The sequence below is a fragment of the Anser cygnoides genome, chromosome 1 (genome assembly GCF_040182565.1).
Source record: "Anser cygnoides isolate HZ-2024a breed goose chromosome 1, Taihu_goose_T2T_genome, whole genome shotgun sequence".
NCBI lineage: Eukaryota > Metazoa > Chordata > Aves > Anseriformes > Anatidae > Anser > Anser cygnoides.
This window is the reverse complement of record NC_089873.1, coordinates 56,190,562-56,208,435: the sequence shown is the minus strand read 5'-3', so window position 1 is coordinate 56,208,435 and position 17,874 is coordinate 56,190,562. Positions and strand designations below refer to the sequence as shown.

The following is a 17,874-nucleotide window of genomic DNA, read 5'->3' as shown; positions in this document are numbered from 1 at the left end:
CCCTGCAGGCTGTGTAAGAACATGGATAAAATAGTAGGAAGACGAGATATTTGCAGGAGTGCTGACCCACAACAAGTCTGGGGCTGGAGGTGGGAGAGGGTGGAGGAGGTGTTCACTTTCCCTCCCTGCCAGTGATGGTCGCAGGCCCAGAGAGGTGGAGAAACAAGGGTGGGAGGGGAAGCATGTTACTTTCAAGCAGTTTCACTCCTAGCTTGCCTGGCTGTCAACACACGTCTTTGAACTCATGAACACGAACACGGGGCAATCATGAGATGTTCTCGGTCAGGACCTGAGCCCTGACTCCTCACTATGTTTGTGTGGAGCTAGGCACTGTGGCAGACCTTGGTCTGAAGGTCTGGAACCCAGGCATCAGACTGAAGAGAGCTTTTAGTTGTGGGTGCCTGCCTCCCTGATGGGTGTGCGTGGAGCAGGCTTAGTTGTCACATTTGCAGAGCCATTGCCCGTGGTGCCACAAAAGCGACTCGGACACAGAGTCACTCCCCAGAGCGACACACACTGAAGACCTGGATTCTCACCCTGGGCCTGGCACTCCATGTCTCTCTACTCTTGGGCTGAGGAACCTGAAAGAATGCTAGTATCTATGCCCTTCTCTGAGCATGAGGACATAGTGTGGGAAACAGAGCACGTGTTTGAAGCAGAGCGATGTGACAAGTTGTAGCTGAATTGTGGTATCTGCATGTGCAGATGCTCTTAACCTTGCACACCTGTGATGGAAAGCTCATCAGTGCAAGCTGGAAGGAAGGTGGCGTACCCGTGGGACTACCGACGTATTTACACAGCTCTCACATCCTGTCTGAGTCTCAATTTCCACAGCAGAAAAAGAAGTGTGAGGGACATTTTCCCATCTTCTTCAAGAATTGAGACTCTCAGACCAAGGACAAGGTCCTGCATCACAAACAGGTGTCCGCTGACCAGGTTTGCAGGGACATTATTAGCTTCTAGTATTAAAATGTGCCTATACGAGTCCTTGAAGGTTCCTGTTGCATTGAAAACTGAAAACACATGGCCAGAGCACCTTGTGAACTTGCTCACAGGCCAGTATTGAAGAGGGGATATCTGTGCAAGTTATATGATCTGTGAAGGTAGCACTGGATTCAGAGACCAGCCTCATACAAAATCTGTACGCAAGCAAGATAATCAACAAGTGTTAACTGGCCAGTTTACTATTCAGCACCAGTGACTGCTCTTGTCCTTGGGGCAGATTATTACCTTGTTACCTGGACAGTCTTGGAAATATAAAGCCCTGCTTTATTTTACAGCTTATCAAGGTGTTATACCTCTCTCTATTTAAAGGTAGAGGGGTTTGTGTGCATACTTGACAAGCCTAATAGGAAGCAATGATACATTGAGAAGAATTCAGAGATTTCTTGTACATTCAAAATTGTTTGAAGGCAAGACACGACACTGCAAGGAGATTCTAGGGAATAAACCCTCAGGTGCTCTGATTAGCAAGGCCTCCTCTCAATGTGATCACATTCCACTTCCTTCTCCACAGTAAAATTCATTACAATAACCTCCTCCATTCTGCTCAGAGCTCTCATTGCTTCTTCTGTTTTCTTCATCTCTATCTGAGTAGTTGTTGAAAAGGGATTTATTAGATTGTTGATTTTATTTTAAAATATGCTTGATGATGTCATACTCATCCAAAGGCCAACACCCCCACTCCCCTTCCTTAAGCCCTTCTGGAGGTTACTGACTTGTGACTATGGCAATTACTATTTTTCATGTTATTAAAATGCCTGAACAGAAATTACTTGTTTGTAGGCAGCTTCTTGTCTCCTTATCGCTCTGCACATTGAATTGCATTCCTGTCTCTCCCCTGGGCTTTATCAGGAGAGACATTTTTTCCCCCTGCTCTGTGGTTTCCCAGGTTCAGCCCCCTATTTGCTCCTCTACTTTCTTTGCTCCTGAGCACCCTCCTTTTTATTCTCCACCTCAGGAGGCAAAAGATGTGATGAGAAAGGCAATTGCCACAGCCAGTGTCCCCAGATGGAAGTAATGAAATGGGATGGTGAAGTCCATGTCCATGACCTGACCCAAGGACTTGAGGGCACTTCACTCCCCCTAGGGATGTTCAGCCTTGTGGAATAGGTCACCTCATTGGGTTCGTCATCCCTCTTGAGAGCCCATCTCTGTCATGGTTTTGGCTCTGGCCCTGGTTCTCTGAAGACTTTTCCTCCCAGGGGTTCCTCCTCTGGGATGGACTACCTGTAGCAGAGCAGCTCTGCAGCTAGACAGGGCTTTAGGGTATGGTGGCACACATCTGAACAGGCTATTTTCTAGCTCAGGGGGCTGGAGTAGGAAGGTCTGGTTACTGAGACTGCTAAACTAATCCTGGTGAACACATAAGGACCACCACTTGGAGAAAAAACAGTGTGGAAATGGCTATTTTTTCCACTGTGGCTTCTGAGGAGCCTGGAATTGTTCCTTGAGCACTTTGTACATGAAACCAGATTTGTTGCTACAAACACGAAGTCCAAGCCACTTGTCATCACATTAACCCCACTGATTGCACCTGTATTTGGAAATGGGATGTGGAGGCCTCAGGGGAAATGGGACTTGGTCCCTTGAAAGAAAGGCAAGACCAGAATGTCGCTTTCCTCCTCTTCTGGTTGCTGAGAATGGCTTGCACGGACAGTAGGAAAAGGCCTGTTTGAACATTGCTCCAGCACCTCATGCAAAAGAAGAAGAAAAGTGCCCAGAGAATTGCAGCAGTTTGTAGTTTCATTCTTCCTCTCCCTGCAGCTCAAGAGAGCAATTACAGCGCTCACAGCCCACACTGGGCTAGGAGGGCCGTTTTAGTCAGGGTGCTGTGCCGCACAGTTGGGAGCAGGCTGCGGAGAAGGTCTCGGGGGGAATGCCCTCTGTCTGCACCTGTGCACACATTTACACACACAAATGCACGTACACAGCTGCAGCTAAGGTGGGAAACAGGGAGAGGGCCAAGCTCTTGGCTCCACTTGAATGCTTACCCTGGAAACAGCCCAAGGACAACGCGTGTCCACAGGCACCAGGGTCCCATCCCTTAGTCATGTGTCTGCAGGTGACACCTTAATTCCAGGGGAAATTTGCACCATTGGTTTACATTTGAAGGAGAAGGGTGTCAGTGCATTTCCCCACTGCTGACCTCCCTCCCTTGCACCCCAGCGGAAAGGATCCCCTCTTTCTTCTGCTCCCCTTTGCAAGCAGCAGGTTCCTTTATCAGACGTTCTCAATGCCCAGAGGGAAGCTGGCGGTCGAAAAGGACCGCTCTGAGGTTTTTTTCCCCCCTTCCGTCTTGGAAACGATGCTGGCAGCCTGGTGCAGCAGCTCTCCCTCCTTCCCCCCCTCCTCTGCTCGGCCCCCGTGAGGGGGGAGGAAGAGCGTGGGCGGTGGAAGGAGCTGTGGTCCCCAGATGTGTGAATTGTTGCCGAGAAGAAATAGCGCACCACGGACAAACAGCAGAGCAGCTCAGCTGAGGGACAGCCATCGCTCTGGGCTTGCGTCACTGACCTTTTCCTCTTGCCCTTCTCAGTCCTCACCTGACCCTCCCACCGCTTCCCCTGCACTTTGCGCTCAGAAATCTCTCTGCACAGCTCTTCGCAGTGGTGATTAGAGCAGGCACAGGAGCTTAAAGAGGGGGAGGAAAGTAGAAAAAAAAAAAAAAACACTGCAGCAAACAGAGGGCTTTGCAGAGATCATCTCTGCATTTCCACAGAGTTCACGTTGCCACCCTGCAGGTCAAGACTGTGTGCTGACCCACCACACCGCTGTCCCTGCCTGGTGCAGCGTTTGCAATGAAGGCACAGCAGTTCTGTCTCTGCAGCTGGCAACCTTACGGATGGGGGAGGAGAAGTAAGCCTGTCCTGGGGTCAGGGGAGTGCTTCAGACTGAAGTATCATGAACAAATGGAAATTCTGAAAAAAACAACACAGGAATAACCTTGAAAGCTTGGTGCAACTGCAAAGTCTGCATAAGTGTTCTGAAGAGTCAAACAACACCTCCAACACAGCAGATGGAGAGAAGTGGGAGTCGGGGTGAAGCAAGGGTTTGGGAGGTGTTTTGGACTGTGTGTGGAATGGTAATCTTGTGGGTCCTTGTCTCAAAGGATGTGCTGAATTGCTGAAGGGACAGAGCTGGGTTACCTGGGAGCTCTTTCTAGTGATCTGCTCCATTCCATTACTTCAGGGGAAGGATCAAGGACACATGGGAAACAAAATGTGTGTATGGGAGAATGCCGTGAGCCCATAAAAGCATGTGTGGGGCAAGCAGGAGAATGCAGTGAGCATCAGGCACCCCACGAAACATGCACCCATTTTTCTACATATGTCCAATAACTCATTTTCTTTCTCTTTGACCTTCCATCACCATGTTAGATCATGTGTAAAGGAGGATGGAAAAGGACAGAGCAACAGAAAGTTCCCATCCTGTTCCTTCTGAGATGCTTTGCCCAAGTCTTGCACTAGGACACTGTTCTGTTAAATATTTGGTGCCTGGCCAGGACTTCAGAGCAGGGAACCAGGTCATGATGCCTGCAGGATGGGTATCAGTGGGACAGGAGACCCCTTGTCCTCCCTCCTTTTGCTGCGCATTCCCTTCCCTTGTGTTCTTTGAAGCACTACAACTGTCCCCAGTGGCAACCAGTGGGGCTTGGACACTTCTCACACCTCAGAGGTGAGCTGCAATTTGCATTGTTTTGGGCTCCCTGGTGGTTGAGGCACATTAACAGATTTGAGGTTGATGCAGATAAGCATCGCTTCTCGAAGGCATGGGCACAAGTAGGTTAGTGCGAATCAACCCCCACCTCCTGCTCACCCGGGGCTGGATTTCCAGCCTTGCGGGGCAGATGGGGAGCCCTTTGCTCCTTAAATTCTCAGACCCAAGAGCTCTCCATTCTTAGCTATTGCCAACAGACGTAGAAAAGCATGAGCTTCTGCAATAGTTCCCTGGCCATTTGTGAGTTAACTAATGCAAACTCAAGAGATGGGACTGGCTTTTGGGTTGAGAAGCTGTCAGAAGCCTTTGACTGGGACCTTCTGCCTGCCACTCGCCGTGGTATAACTGTGGGAGAGAGATCACAGGGGGAGAGCGGGGGAAGGCATGTCATCAAGCGAAGGAGCCGCGCTTGCACAGAAGAGGCCTGGTACCTCGGCCCCCCTTACCCACCTTCTGATAACATCTTCAGAGCGAGCCAGGCGTGCAAAGGGCAACGGTTTCCGTTGGCAGGAAGGCGAGAGATGTCCATATGGGGCTGGTATGTGCGCGTGTAGACGTGTGTGGGTGTGACAGCAGAGCGCAGCACCGAGCTGGTCTCTGAAGCCTAGCTGGGCCCAGCAGATGCCCATTTTACCACCATGGAAAATCCACCCACACAGCTGAGGTGCGAATGAAGCAGGTTGTCTGGGCGGTTTGGGAGGCTGGAGCAGAGGGGAAACCTGCCACGTTACCGAGCCTTCTGAATGGTGCAGAAAGCCCTGACGTGGGGCAGATCCTGTGTAAGGTCGGAAGCTGAGATGAGGCTCAAGGGGCTGCCTGAGACCTCCTCCATGGCTGCCCCGCAGTGCTTTGGGTGCAGGCACACACACTTGTGTCTGTGTGAGCACCCGCTGCAAAGCTGAAGGTCTCCTTCTTGTCGTCCCACCCCGGTACAAACCCTATTCCACCCTTCCAGCCTTTCATACCCCATTTCTTGCCCTGCTTCTCCTTTCCCACAGCTATCATGGGGTAAGGAACTCTCACAGGACCTCCAGTTTCTCCTAAGCTGACGCTGACACGCATTTCCTCTCCCGGAGATAGCACTATCTCCTGCCCTTTACCTTCTTTCCCTCCCTCCCTCCCCCTTCGTACCTGCAAGACCACAAACCCGCAGGAAACCAGTTTAAAGGGCCAACCCCTTGGCAGATACCTTCGTGAGGTTTGCATGGGCCCCCACCTCAAGTCAGATATATGGAAGACACTCTTTACCATGAGAGTGGTGAGGCACTGGAGCAGGCTGTCCAGAGAAGCCATGCATGCCTCCTCCCTGGAAGTGTTCAAGGCCAGGATGTATGAGACTTGGAGCAACCTGGTCGAACCTGATCAGGGAAGGTGTCCCGGTCCATGGCAGAGGGGCTGGAACTACATGATTTTTAGAGGTCCCTTCCAACCCAAGCAATTCTGTGAGTCTATCATTCTATTCCATACCTTGAAGGAACTTGAGAAAACACGTGATGGGGTGAATGAGGTGATTGGAGGTCTCTGTGGTGAGCTGTACGCATTGACTGGGCAGCAGAGCTGTCTCCAGCTCTAGGGCTCTTCGTTCAACAACACTGCAGGGTCCACGTTGCCTGAGCTGAGCCTCACCCATGTTATCTCCCCAGCCAGACATCTATGGTGCTATGGGTGGCACTGGCTACAGACCCTGCCAGTGATGTATGCATCTTAGCCCCAAGGGGTTGGGCCAAACAGACTAGGTGTGAGGTAGCACGTTCCTCTCCAAGTGGACAGGCTGAAGGACTGAATCACAGGAAACGTTTCTAGAAGGTCTGGCTACACATTTCCGCTCCTCCCTCCTCCTTCACTCCTCAGCTTTCGTAAGTGTGACAGAGGCACCTCCAATCTACCAGCATCTCACCTCAAGGGGCCAGAAACATGCACAAATACAGCCCCGGAACTTCCTGATGATGCATTTCTAACTGCTTCCTCAGAAGCAAGTAAAAAACCTGCAGAGGGCTCGTCTCAGATATAACAGATCACCACATTTACTAAGATATATATAGCCCTAGCTCTGGGCCTGACACAGGACTAAAGAGGCCTGTAAGGATGCACATGGTTATGTTTTCCACCGCTTGCCAAATGAACCGTCTGGTACATGTCAAACCACAGGAGAAGCTATTTGAAGATGAATGAGACTCAAAATAAAAGCTCCTATATGGGCATCTGCTGCTGTTTTCTTGTCCATTCCTCCACCTCATTAGGAGTGCTCATCCCCTTAGTCCAAACCCCAAGGACCCTAAACAAAACCCCACTTACCTCTTCCACCTTCATGGAGACCTCCAATAAGCATCCTCCCTGCCCTTGGGACTCTAACCCTCCCAGATCTTCCACTCAGGCCTTGAAATCTTCACTCCCACCAACCCTCAATGCTCACCATTTTCCCCAAGTTTATGTGTAATTGTCACTTGTCTTTGCACATCTGACTTGAAACTCAAGCTTTTGCCATCACACCCAGGTCTTCCAAAACATGTACCCAGCTTGAATATGGAACTACACCCTGCCCCATTGTTAGCAAGCACGAGTGTCTAGGCAACAATTTAATGTCCCTCATGTCTGCACTTCCTGGCTTTTACCTCTTGGCACAGAAAACAGAACCACCACAGGGAAAACTCACTTGTACTTGATAGAAGTATCTGCCAAAAATTTCACAATCTAAAGGACCTGATCCCCCTAAGGAGAAGTCTGGCCTTAGCCCAGCCTTCCTCGATAGAATTACTTAAGTACTTGAAGATCAATCTGACATTGTGCTGCCTTCCTTTTTGGTAACTTCCAAAGCATTCTTCCCTGAATTTGCTTAGAAGTTTACAAGGAGAGGGAAGAGAGGTGTCATAATTGTCAATATCAATGTAGCAAATGTCTTTAAGGAAACAGACAAGGATTCCCGTGGATTTCCTAGGGAAGTTTCAGAGCTGAGTTAGTGGTTGTACCTGTTTGTTACAGGTTAATATTTTTCTCATTGTACTATTCAGCCATAAACAGAGCTAGAAGGAATAGGCTGGGAAGGAAAAATAGATCTAAATGCAAAACAACCAGGGAAAAAGTTTAATACCACAGAATTTATATATATATATATATATATACACACACACACAAAAGTTCTTGGAGTTTGTTTTTGTAACATAAAGCACCATTAATTCCACAGTACATTACAACTCAGCCTATTACACCTTCCAGAAAGCACCCAAGACTCCTGAAATCTGATTTAGCACCAAGGGATTGCCATCTTGTTTAGCACCAAGAAGCCTGTTAAACATACCCTTTGGTCCCCCTGCCCTCCTCTACCACATGCATTAGGCACCATCTGGATGCTCATGGGTAGCACATGAGACCTATCACTGTAAGTAAAAAACAAAAACAAACAAAAAATACAGAAAAGGAGGAAGAAAGAAGCTTGTTTCTGGGGATATTCAGTGTTATAGAGGCTTGCTTCTCTTCAGGGAGACACGGGGCACTCTAAATACACAATATCTGGGTTTGCAGCCTGTGGCTTAGGAAGAGAGAAAGGGATTCAGTCCTGAGCATCACCTCCAGCATGTTGCTTCTTCGCCACTGCCTGGAATCCTGTCTCTGAGGAGTTTCACACACTGACCTGCTAAGGGAAAGGAAGAAACTCGGTTTCCTTCCGTTCCCATGATCCCATCATCACGTGGTTCCCTGGGAAAGACCTGGCTTTGCCTCAGCAAAACCACATTTTTATACACATTGCCTCAGTGACAGCAGTGGGGAGGATCAGGGGCAGAAAGTGCCTAAAACTCATTCCAGTCTGCACAGCTTCCTTAGCAAAGCAGGGAGGGTAAGTAAGCAGGGCAAGAGAGAAAATGTCCTGCAATTCTCTCAAGTGATTTTTTAATATTTAGCCTGTGACCCTGTACCTTTGCCATCCTGGGCTGAGTGTACCTGACCAAGTCCTAATATAATAATTTGTTTTGTATCTCCTAACGGAGAGCTCTGGTAGTCACAGGTGCCATAGACAGAGACCATGGCTAACCATAAGGCCATGGAAGCATAAGTCAGAAGACTTCATTATCAGCGATGGGCAGAGGAGAAATAGTTTCTCCTGCTTGTCCTGTCCTGAGACTCAAATAATAATAATATATAAAAAAAGACAACTTTTGGCACTGCAATTTGTGGCAGCATCAAAACTCATGGAAGTGATTTTCCCAAAGTGCTGAGTCAGTCTCACCCGATCCCCCCAAAAAAGCATCACACCCCCAGCGGGATGTGAGTGAGGCCAGAACAAATGGTAGTAGAAAATCCTACCTCTGGCATCCTTTCCCACTGCAACATATCCAACCTGACAAGTGAGGGTTTGTTTTAGCCACATGTTTTTCTCAGTTGCTCTAATGAGATTGCCAGAAAAGGGCACAGAACATGTGGCAGGGAGGCTTTTAATACTGGGACGAGCTGCTGAAGTCTCGCCTCCTTTCACGCCACTGCTTTGCCTCTAGTTCTTTTCCAACAGAGAGGCAAAGAGGTGCCAACCCGCCCAGGTTTGGAACCATGGTTTAACTGCAATTGGTCTTGCAGCCTGCAGCTCAGGCCCTGAAACAGCAGTCCCTCAACGCCAATGTGAGAGAACCACCTTCAGGAGGACTGACATAATGACATGCAGGAGCCAGGGCCATGGGAGCACCCCTGCTGCAGAAGTGAGCAGAATCAGGTTCAGTCTGCACCTGGGGAAGGGAAAACCCTGTCTGGACTGGGCTTGGCTTCCCAGAGCTGGAGAACTGAGACCGAGCAGGGGTTTGGGAGGGAGTTTTGGCAGGGTTCTCTCTCTCTCTCGTTCTGTGCTTGTGATCCCCAGTGGGAACAGAGTGGTGGGCTCTCCTGCTTCAATGGCAGATGACTCTGAAGCATCTGGATGTGTCTGGCCCATTTCTCTTCAAAGAGCTAGGGGTGACACAGCGGAGGACTGTCCCACCAGGCCACCATTTCACAGCCAGCCTACACTGGGGAAGGGCCACGGGGCCCTGAAGCTACGGCCATAACCTGAGGGCTCTGTGACCCAAAATTGCGTCTACAGAAAGTCAATGACATACTTTGGAAGGCCAACAGACTTCTTTTTGGAAAGACAGTATCTTCTCTCACCGCTCCTACATCTTCCTTGTGCTACAGGAGACCAGCAGACCCCAGTCTACTCAACACACTACGGGTGTGAATGCTGACATTAGGGCCATGTTTCAGGCTGTAAAACTGGCATATCTAGTCAGGATAGAGAGAAGCCAGGATGCACCTGGGCAGTGGGAACTTTTTAGCACTTTCTATGGGAGCCTTTTGTGTAGGAAGTCCCAAGGAGGGACACGTTCCCAGAGGCAACATCTTAGCTTTAACTCTAGGACCCTAAATGCCAGCCACATCCCACTGGCAGATTTAGAACAAGCCAATAACTTAAGCTGGGGTCATAAGGTGAGGGGTGAGAGATGGTAGTGTCCTGCTGTAAATGCACAGATACAGGCCTGGCTGCGAGAGAGCGTGAGGTGGGAGACAGTGTGGCAAGTTTCACACTCGATGCCTGAGACTTGACAGGCTCATTTCCAAGTGATTTGCAGTGGTTGCGGGCAGTAAAGAGAGAGAGAGGAAGAAGAAGAAGGCCAGAGAGGCCTTGGGAAGGAGGAGAGGCAATTAGTCAAGGCTGGGCTTGACCAGGTACCCGTTGAAGGTGATGTACACATCGACATCATCACTGTAAATGGCATTCTCCCGCTCCCGCTTGTAGAGCCTCACCCAGACCTCATCGTTTTCCTGAAGCTCCAGCATGAGACTCTGGCTCTGCATGATGCTGCGGTCACTGGGTTGGGCGTACAAGATGACCGCCTCCTCTTCATTGTGCATGATGTGCATGTAGGTCTCCTTGAAGTTCCAGGTGTGGACGTTGAGGCTGAAATAGTACAGGCCACCTACAGAGCAGTAGAATTTGCCATTGAACATGTCAAAGTGGCTGTAGAGGTTGACGAAGACAGTGTCGAAGATCAAGACCTGGAAGCCCTCGCTGCTGTGCAGGGCTTTCTTGCGACCAACGGAGAACGCAGCGTACTGGTGCTTGCAGGAGTCCCCTGCTGTGCCCATCTGTCCTTTGCTGCCTTTCTGGCCCTGGGCACCTCGCTCTCCTCGCGGCCCTTCTTTGCCCCATTTCCCTGGCATCCCAGGCTCTCCCCGGTCTCCTTTCTCTCCTACAAGAGGAAGCAGAGAACAAAACCCCTGTGTGATACCAGAGAGGTGGAAGTGGCAGTGAGAAAAAACAATGAGGAAACAGGACTGCTCAAGGATGGGGCAATGCTGGAAGAAGGAATGTTCCTGAGGGTCACCATATCATTGTGCTTTATGGAAAAGGAGCCAGCAGAGCTGTGGGTGTGACTGGGGTCTCTTTCCTTACTAACCACCTGATATGACCTTGCTGGAGGTATTAGGATCTGTCCCTAGGAGACTCCAGCCCAAGATGGAGCACAGCAGTGCAAAGTGCTGCTGGGGCTCTTGACCTCTTGTTCATCCTCCTTGCTCTTTTACCCACACCCCAGTCCCTGCCCCTCCTACACACATCTCCCAGGACCCGGTTATCCGTGTAACGCGAACACTGTTCTTGCTGCAGGCTGGAGAAAGGGACAAAATTCTGATGCCTGTCAGAGAGTATGACTAGAGAGGGGCAAGAAGTGGGGCTGGAAGGAAAAGATCCAAGGTGAACTTGGTGGGTGGTGCAGTAAAGTTTAGAGGACTGATACTGTGAGGATACTAGCAATATCTGGGCATCCTGTGTAATTAAAACTGCAGTACTACCCTGGGGTTCATGCATGGCCTGTCTCAAGCTTGTGCAGGCATTAGTACATTGAGAGAACAGCACCAGGACTTACTTTGTGTGTAGAGAGAAGACAGAGGTCAGCTTCCACCAAAACTGCCAGCACTCCAAACTTGTGCCTTGTTCCCTTCCTCCTGTCCCTCCCCCGTGTGGTTTTGCAAAATTGCTGGTGCACAGATTTCCCTGCAACACCCCACTCTAGTCCAGACCTATATCTGCCCCTGGACACACTTGTGAGCTTTGATGGGCTGCAGCTATTTCCAGGCTGGACAGGGGAGGGAGGACATCAGCCAGTCCAGGGGAACCGCAGAGCAACAATGAGTGGAGCAGGATCCAGCTGGGAACAGGCTTTTGCCCACAGCAAAGCCTCGAAGGGGAGCCCTGGAGGGAGGAGCTGATCTAAAACAGGGAGCCTTTTCCCCCTAGCCAAGCCAGCCACAGCAGGGTGGAACAAGCTGGCCCCACGCAGGCCTTGGCACCCCAGGGACCAAGATGGGCACTTACCCTTCAGTATGGTGATGTTGATATAGGGACGCACCTCTGGCATCGGGTAGGGCAGGTGGCGGTGGCTGGGAGGGCGAGGTGAGGCATCTGTGGAAGAGTCCAGCGGGTCACAGCAGCGCCTGCAAGCACCAGGGGCAGGTTCTGTGAGGCTGGGTTCATCAGTGGGCGCCCCAAGGACAACAAGAGGGAGGAGAAGGAAGGCCAGGGGTGTGCGCAGGTAAATTATGTCCATGGTGACCTGGGAAGATATGAGGAAGGGCTGGAGTGAGGCATAAGAAAGGGAGAACACGAGGGATGGAGCAGATATCACCAAGAAAGTGATACTGGTGGCTGGAGCCAGTGGAGGGACAAACTGGCATTGTCTCTTGGACGGTGTTACATGCTTGATGTCCCTGGAGGTTCAAGGCTGCAATCTGAGTAGCAACCACATGGCTGAAGAGGATGCTCCACGCCCTTCAACCCAGACCGATGGAGAGTGGAAGAAGGCTTCACCCTCAAAGCCTGTCTCGAGGCAAACCACTGGAGCCACTCAAAGACTCAGCTGCCAGGCAGGGATAGAGGAAGGAGACATGGCAAACCACAGAGCTCCTTCAGCAAAAGCTCTAGTAGGGTGCTAATCTGTGGAGAAGGCTGTAAAGAAGTTCTCCAGACCTCCAGCTGCCAGGTATCAGCCATTCACAGGTGTTATAACCCAATGCCCCAGCTGGAGCCAGACCCATGTGTCCCTGCAGAGAGACCCCTTCACCGGTGGGCTGGGAACTTATCTCCAGCCCCATCCCTTCCCCACCACCAAATCTGTGTTCCTAGGGCCCTCCACCAAGCTCCCCTTTCTATCACAGGAGGAGAGCCGAAGCCCAGCGCCTTGCCCAAAGGGCTGGCTGACTCCTCAGAGCCACAGGCCTTTGCAGCAGGTCCAGAGAGGAGCTGCTCCCCTGGAGAGGGGGAAGGAAGCAAAGAGCAGAGCAGGCAGCCCACAGAGAAGTGTGTGTGCAAAAGACAGACATGCAAACATGCTCAGAAACCCCCTCTCCCAGCCTCTGCCCCCCTTGCCTCAGCCTGCACCCCAGCACAGCTCACCCTGGAGGCTGAGGGCTCCCCTCTGCGCTCCCCAGCCCCTGCTCGCTGCCTTCTCTCCCCACGCAGCGCTGGCCCCCGGGCCCATGGCTCCAGGAGCTGGCTTGGCAGCGGCTCTGCTCAGCACTGGCAGGGTGCACAGCCCGGGCTTGGACCTGCTCCCTCCCCTCTCCTCTCCCTCCCTTCTCCTCCCTGGCTTTGGGCGCCCTCCATTGCAAACCAGCTTAGGTTTCAGTGCTTCTTAACTCTTTCCTAGGTGGTTTCTTTTCACTTTTTATTCTCTCTGCCTTTTTCCTTCCAAAGAGCCTACCCTGATCGGTGAATTGCAGGCAGAATGGGTTGCACCCTCTGGAAAGGGTGGGAAGGCAGCAGGGCACTGTGTCATCCTGAGCACCTTGTGGTGGGATGGTGCAGGATTCCCCCCTCTGCCGGTCCCCCGGGTTAGCCCCTTGCCCCATGAACCAGCCCTTCACCTGGCTGCCCATTCTCTCTCCCACTGATTGTCCCCAGACTTCCCCTTCTTCTTCCATTCTCTTCTGTACTGTTTCTTTCTGGGTGTCACCGCAGCCTCTCACTCCATCCACTCTATTTCCAGCAGGCTCATCTGCCAAATGGGAGAGGCACTGGCTTTTTCCCTCTCTGGTCACCCTCCTTCCCCGGGCAGAGCCCCAAGCCTTGTGCTCGGGCGCGTGTCAAACCCCGGTCATGTCCCGGGCAGAGAAGTTCACACGGGAGGGGTGTGCTGGCCCAAAGCTCAGCACCACTGCCGCCAGCAAAAGCTGAGGCTCTGCAGAAAACCCTGGTGAGGGTCTTTGCCCCCAGCCTGGTGCTGAGCTGATCCTCTTGTGCCCTTGGGGTGAGCACCACGTGGCTGCACTGGGAGCTGGGATGAGGGCCATTTTGGGGGGAGGAAGGAGATTTTAGGGGTTCTGTGGCAAAACTGGATTTGGGAACTTATACCCGGTGCGGGTGCACATGTGCATCCTTGGAAGGCAGAAGGGAGGGTGAGCAATAGTTCTTTCTGCGGGGGCCAAAAGTGCCAAGTCAGCACTGCACAGTTTCCAAGGGAAGCTGGAGAAGACTTCTAGGCTTCTGAGTGGAAAAGGGTTTTGTGCATGCCTACGCGTGCTTGGATTTTTATTTATTTATTTTATTATGTTTTTGTTTTCCTTCTCCCAGTTGTTCGGTTTGGGAATAGGAGGCCCTGCTTCCCAGAGAGTGGCTGGTGCTTGGCAGGACCCCAGCACCACTGGAGAAGCAAGCGGAAAAGTCTGGGAAAATATGTGCTGCAAGCCAGGGAGAAGGGAGGGAGGGGGCTGGGAGGGCTGGAGATATTCTCGGGCTGCCTGTCAGCCTGTAGCTCAATGAACACGGAGCCAACATGCCTCCAGCCACGGCCAGAGGGGGCCTGAGAAGCTCACTGCTGTGCTCGCGAGCTCCCAGCACCGAGCCTCCCACCTCTGCCTGTGCCCCGGTTTCCCCTTCTGGAGAATGAGAGGGGGAACAGGGGAAGGGGCAGAGCGATGCTGCTTGCTGATGGAGCCTCGCCAGCTTACAGAAGCAGTTCAGTGTGTGATGAGTTGTATTTTCTGCCCACTGCTGCTGGGGATTTCCGCAGCTGACAGTACTATTGCTGCTAGCCTATACATTTTCTGGGGTGCAAGAAAACTTGGAGACTCTGACACTGAAGGCAGACTTCCTCTCTGTTCATCAAAGCTTGCAGTGCCTCACTCTCCCAGGTCTTATTTCCAAGCATGACATTACCTCTTTTTGCAGCTCTTTGCCTTGTATCTGACCTCCTCCACCCTTTTAGGGGAACAGGCAGCACGAAAGCGGTTGCCCTCATTTCCCTCCTACCTCTCCATCCACACACATGAGGTGCTGCTCACAACCAAGCAAATATTCTCCACGAAGGACCTCACTGGCTGGGCTTTTGCCTTTTTCTCATCTGTCTGGAAGAGCAGCAGTGGATGGTGAGCAGGACCTTGTACCCCATATCTTGTCCAAGCTGAACAGGGACACTCAGGGAGCCAGCAAAGACTTGCTCTGGTGGCATTGCCCTGCTGGGCAGCAACTTGTGCCAGTACAAACACCTTTGCCAGAGAAATATTGCCCTGCTCCCTGAAGGGAAGGGGCTGTACCAGCAGTGTTTTGCCAGTGCAGCCACTTTTACAGGAGGTCTTGGCTCTCACGGCTGCGTGCTCATATGACGGGTTTCAAGAGCTCTATGCACTGTCCCCGTGCCAGCCACACTTCTCAGTGTAACCCAAGCCTGAAGGCACCCTGTGTGCTCAACCAGCCTCTCTCTCCCTTGTTGCACACTGCCTTGGAGGCAGCCCAAGGAAGCTCTGGCCAGATTGGACAACAGCAATCCCTGCTCAAAAGCAGCTGCTTCCTCCTCCTGCGTTTCCTTCCTTCTCCTGAAGCCCTCCCCTCAAAGGAGAGTGTAGGAGATAAAGCCTGGATCTCCCCCAGCGACACCCTGCATCCTATTAACCCTGTCTGCCAGAGGTACAGAAGGAAGGAAATCCCTTGGTGTCTCCCCCCCCTCCACACCCCCTGCGTGCAGCTCAGCTCCTCCCGCACACGTGGACCCCCTGCCTTGCTACCCATGCAGGAATCCACCACAAACCCACCCGTGCGGCTCTTCCACCGGCAAAACCCAAGCTTCCTCTCCACAGCAAAGGCACCTTCTGTGTCCGTCCACACCACGAGGCAGAGGAGCAGCCCCTTCCCTTCCCCTTCCTGGCTGCTTCTCCTGGACCAGGGCGCCTTTCCCCTTCCCCAGCCCTCTCCCCCCACGCTCCCAGAGCAGCGCAAGCAGGAAGGGGAAGCAGAGGAGCTCTTACCTCCGCACCCCTCCGGAGGGGTCCCGTGCTGGGTTTTGTGTTATCCTCAGCTGCTCCTGGTTAGCAGCGCGGGGAGGGAGGGAGGGAGGGAGGGAAGGAGGGAGGGAGGGAGGGCTGGCGGGGCCCAGCTGACTCCAGCCAGATGCTCGCCAAGTGCTCTTATGTAATTACCGTCCTTTCCATCCTGCCTCGGAGGCCTTGGTGAGTGCCTCCCCCCTGCGCTGCCCCGTGTCAAACTTGGCTCGCGCTCCCTGCCTCCTTCCACCCGCCCCGCGCTTTGCTCAGCGCAACAGCTGATTCCTTCTGGAAGCAAAGTTCACGCTCCTGGAGGTCACACGTGCCTCAGGGAGCCAGGGCTGGGGACTCTCCTCCTCTTCATCACTGCCCGGCCCTGGCCTCACTCTTGGTCTCGCTCTTCCTCAGCGCCTGCAGATGGGGAGGCGGACACGTGGGGTACGGAAAGGTGGCGGTGACTTTCCGTGCTTTGGGGTGCCCCAAGTCACCCTGTGACAGCAGCAGTCCCTCTGACACATCCCAGCTCTGTTTTTGGGATGGCTGATCGTCCCAGGCCAGATTGCAGAGAGGGGTGGGAAGACAAATCTTTTCCAGCCCGCGGACTTGTGCAGCAGCCAGTCCCTGCTACCCAGGAGCACCAACGCTGCGTGAAACTGCTGGCGGGGGGACAGCTGAGGATGTGCAGGCTTGTTACAAGTCAGCTGCGTGGCTACATTTCCCTCATAGCTGCTGCCCGAGCAGGGCCTGGATCAGCGAGGAATGACACATTCCTTGGCTTTACGCAGCCTGCTGCAGCGTTTGAGGGCACTTCTGCCAGCAGTGATTTCTTCTGTGGCCTGCTCTGTCAGCGTGGCAGCCTGGCTTTTCTCACACGGAACAAAGCCTGGCAAAGCTGATACTTTTTTTTTATTGAGTTCTTTCTTTTTTTTTTTCTTTCCCCTTTTTTTTTTTTTTTCATTTTTTACTGTGCATTGCTTAAACGCCACGTGGAGCAGCTGGAAGAGCCATTCACCTGTACTCGCAGCTAGAGCAAAACTCTTGCTGGAGCTGGCAGTCTCCAGCACTGAGCATGAACGATGGATGCATGTGCTCGTCTCCCACCTCCCGCTGCCCCCGCAGCTCATCTCAGTACCACGCCTGCCAAGCACATCTGAACGGGATATCCGGGACCTGCTGGCGCCCTGCATCAGCTGGAGATGTGCTGCAGCTCAAGGTGCATCATCCAGGCTGCCTTCTCCCCACAGGTGGCTTCTCCAACTCGAGTCTCCCATCCTCTGACCCCACCTGCGTGTGAGTCCACTGAGAAAAGAAGCTGCCAGTTTCCACCCCAAATTTTGGCATGGGATTACAAGCGCTAACCTTACTGCAGGCAATGAGACTTCACAGCCTTGTGAGCATCTAGACCCTATACCTTGGCTTGGTGGGAGATACCAGGGGATGCTGCAGTCTGTTTGAACCAGTTCTTAAAAATAAGCTTCATCCAAGTCTGCTCTCTTCTGCTTCTGTAACTCTTCCTTAGAGCCCCTCTTGCTTCATCAATGCCTCCTCTTTTCCCCATCCACTCTGATCTAGATCCAGGAACTTCTACTCTTATATTGAACCATCCTACACATGCCCCTAGCCCTCTCCTGGGGACAGCGGGCAGCTATTAACGGTAGCTCACTACTATGGGCATCTCATATCTCACAAGGAGTGCTTTGAAAGGTGAACAGTGGTTAGGTCAAGAAGATTTTCTCCAGAGGTGCCCATGAGCTTTCTCACCAGAGAAACAAGCACTGTGTCAAGATGTGGGAAGTTGGTGTTTAAGAGCTCAGAGAAACTCATGGGTCTGTGATGGATATTTCCAGCTGCAACCATCCTGACACCAGGGGGGCTGAAACAAAGAGG

General features: G+C 52.2%; 1 protein-coding gene across 5 annotated transcripts; it reads right to left on the bottom strand.

Moving 5' to 3' along the window:
• Nucleotides 1-7,792: 7,792 nt before the first annotated feature.
• On the bottom strand, nucleotides 7,793-16,102 carry C1QTNF6 (C1q and TNF related 6). 5 transcript variants are annotated; one of them, XM_013181103.3, is made up of 3 exons: nucleotides 15,973-16,102; nucleotides 12,050-12,287; nucleotides 7,793-10,925 (listed from the first exon to the last, which is right to left on the bottom strand). In XM_013181103.3, the coding sequence occupies exons 2-3, from the start codon at nucleotides 12,279-12,281 to the stop codon at nucleotides 10,378-10,380; spliced, it is 780 nt and encodes a 259-aa protein (XP_013036557.2). In that variant the 5' UTR covers nucleotides 12,282-12,287; nucleotides 15,973-16,102; the 3' UTR covers nucleotides 7,793-10,377. The 5 variants fall into 5 exon arrangements, with proteins under 5 accessions (XP_013036557.2, XP_047904202.1, XP_047904203.1 ...); XM_048048245.2 differs by having other exon boundaries at nucleotides 12,050-12,168; nucleotides 15,973-16,042; XM_048048246.2 differs by lacking the exon at nucleotides 15,973-16,102 and adding an exon at nucleotides 15,760-15,916.
• Nucleotides 16,103-17,874: the final 1,772 nt, after the last annotated feature.

Coding starts and splice junctions, on each gene's coding strand:
- C1QTNF6 (XM_013181103.3), bottom strand. CDS start 12,281: ATGGACATAATTTACCTGCGCACACCCCTGGCCTTCCTTCTCCTCCCT. Junction 10,926..12,049: donor CAACATCACCATACTGAAGG/GTAAGTGCCCAT, acceptor TTCCTCTTGTAG/GAGAGAAAGGAGACCGGGGA.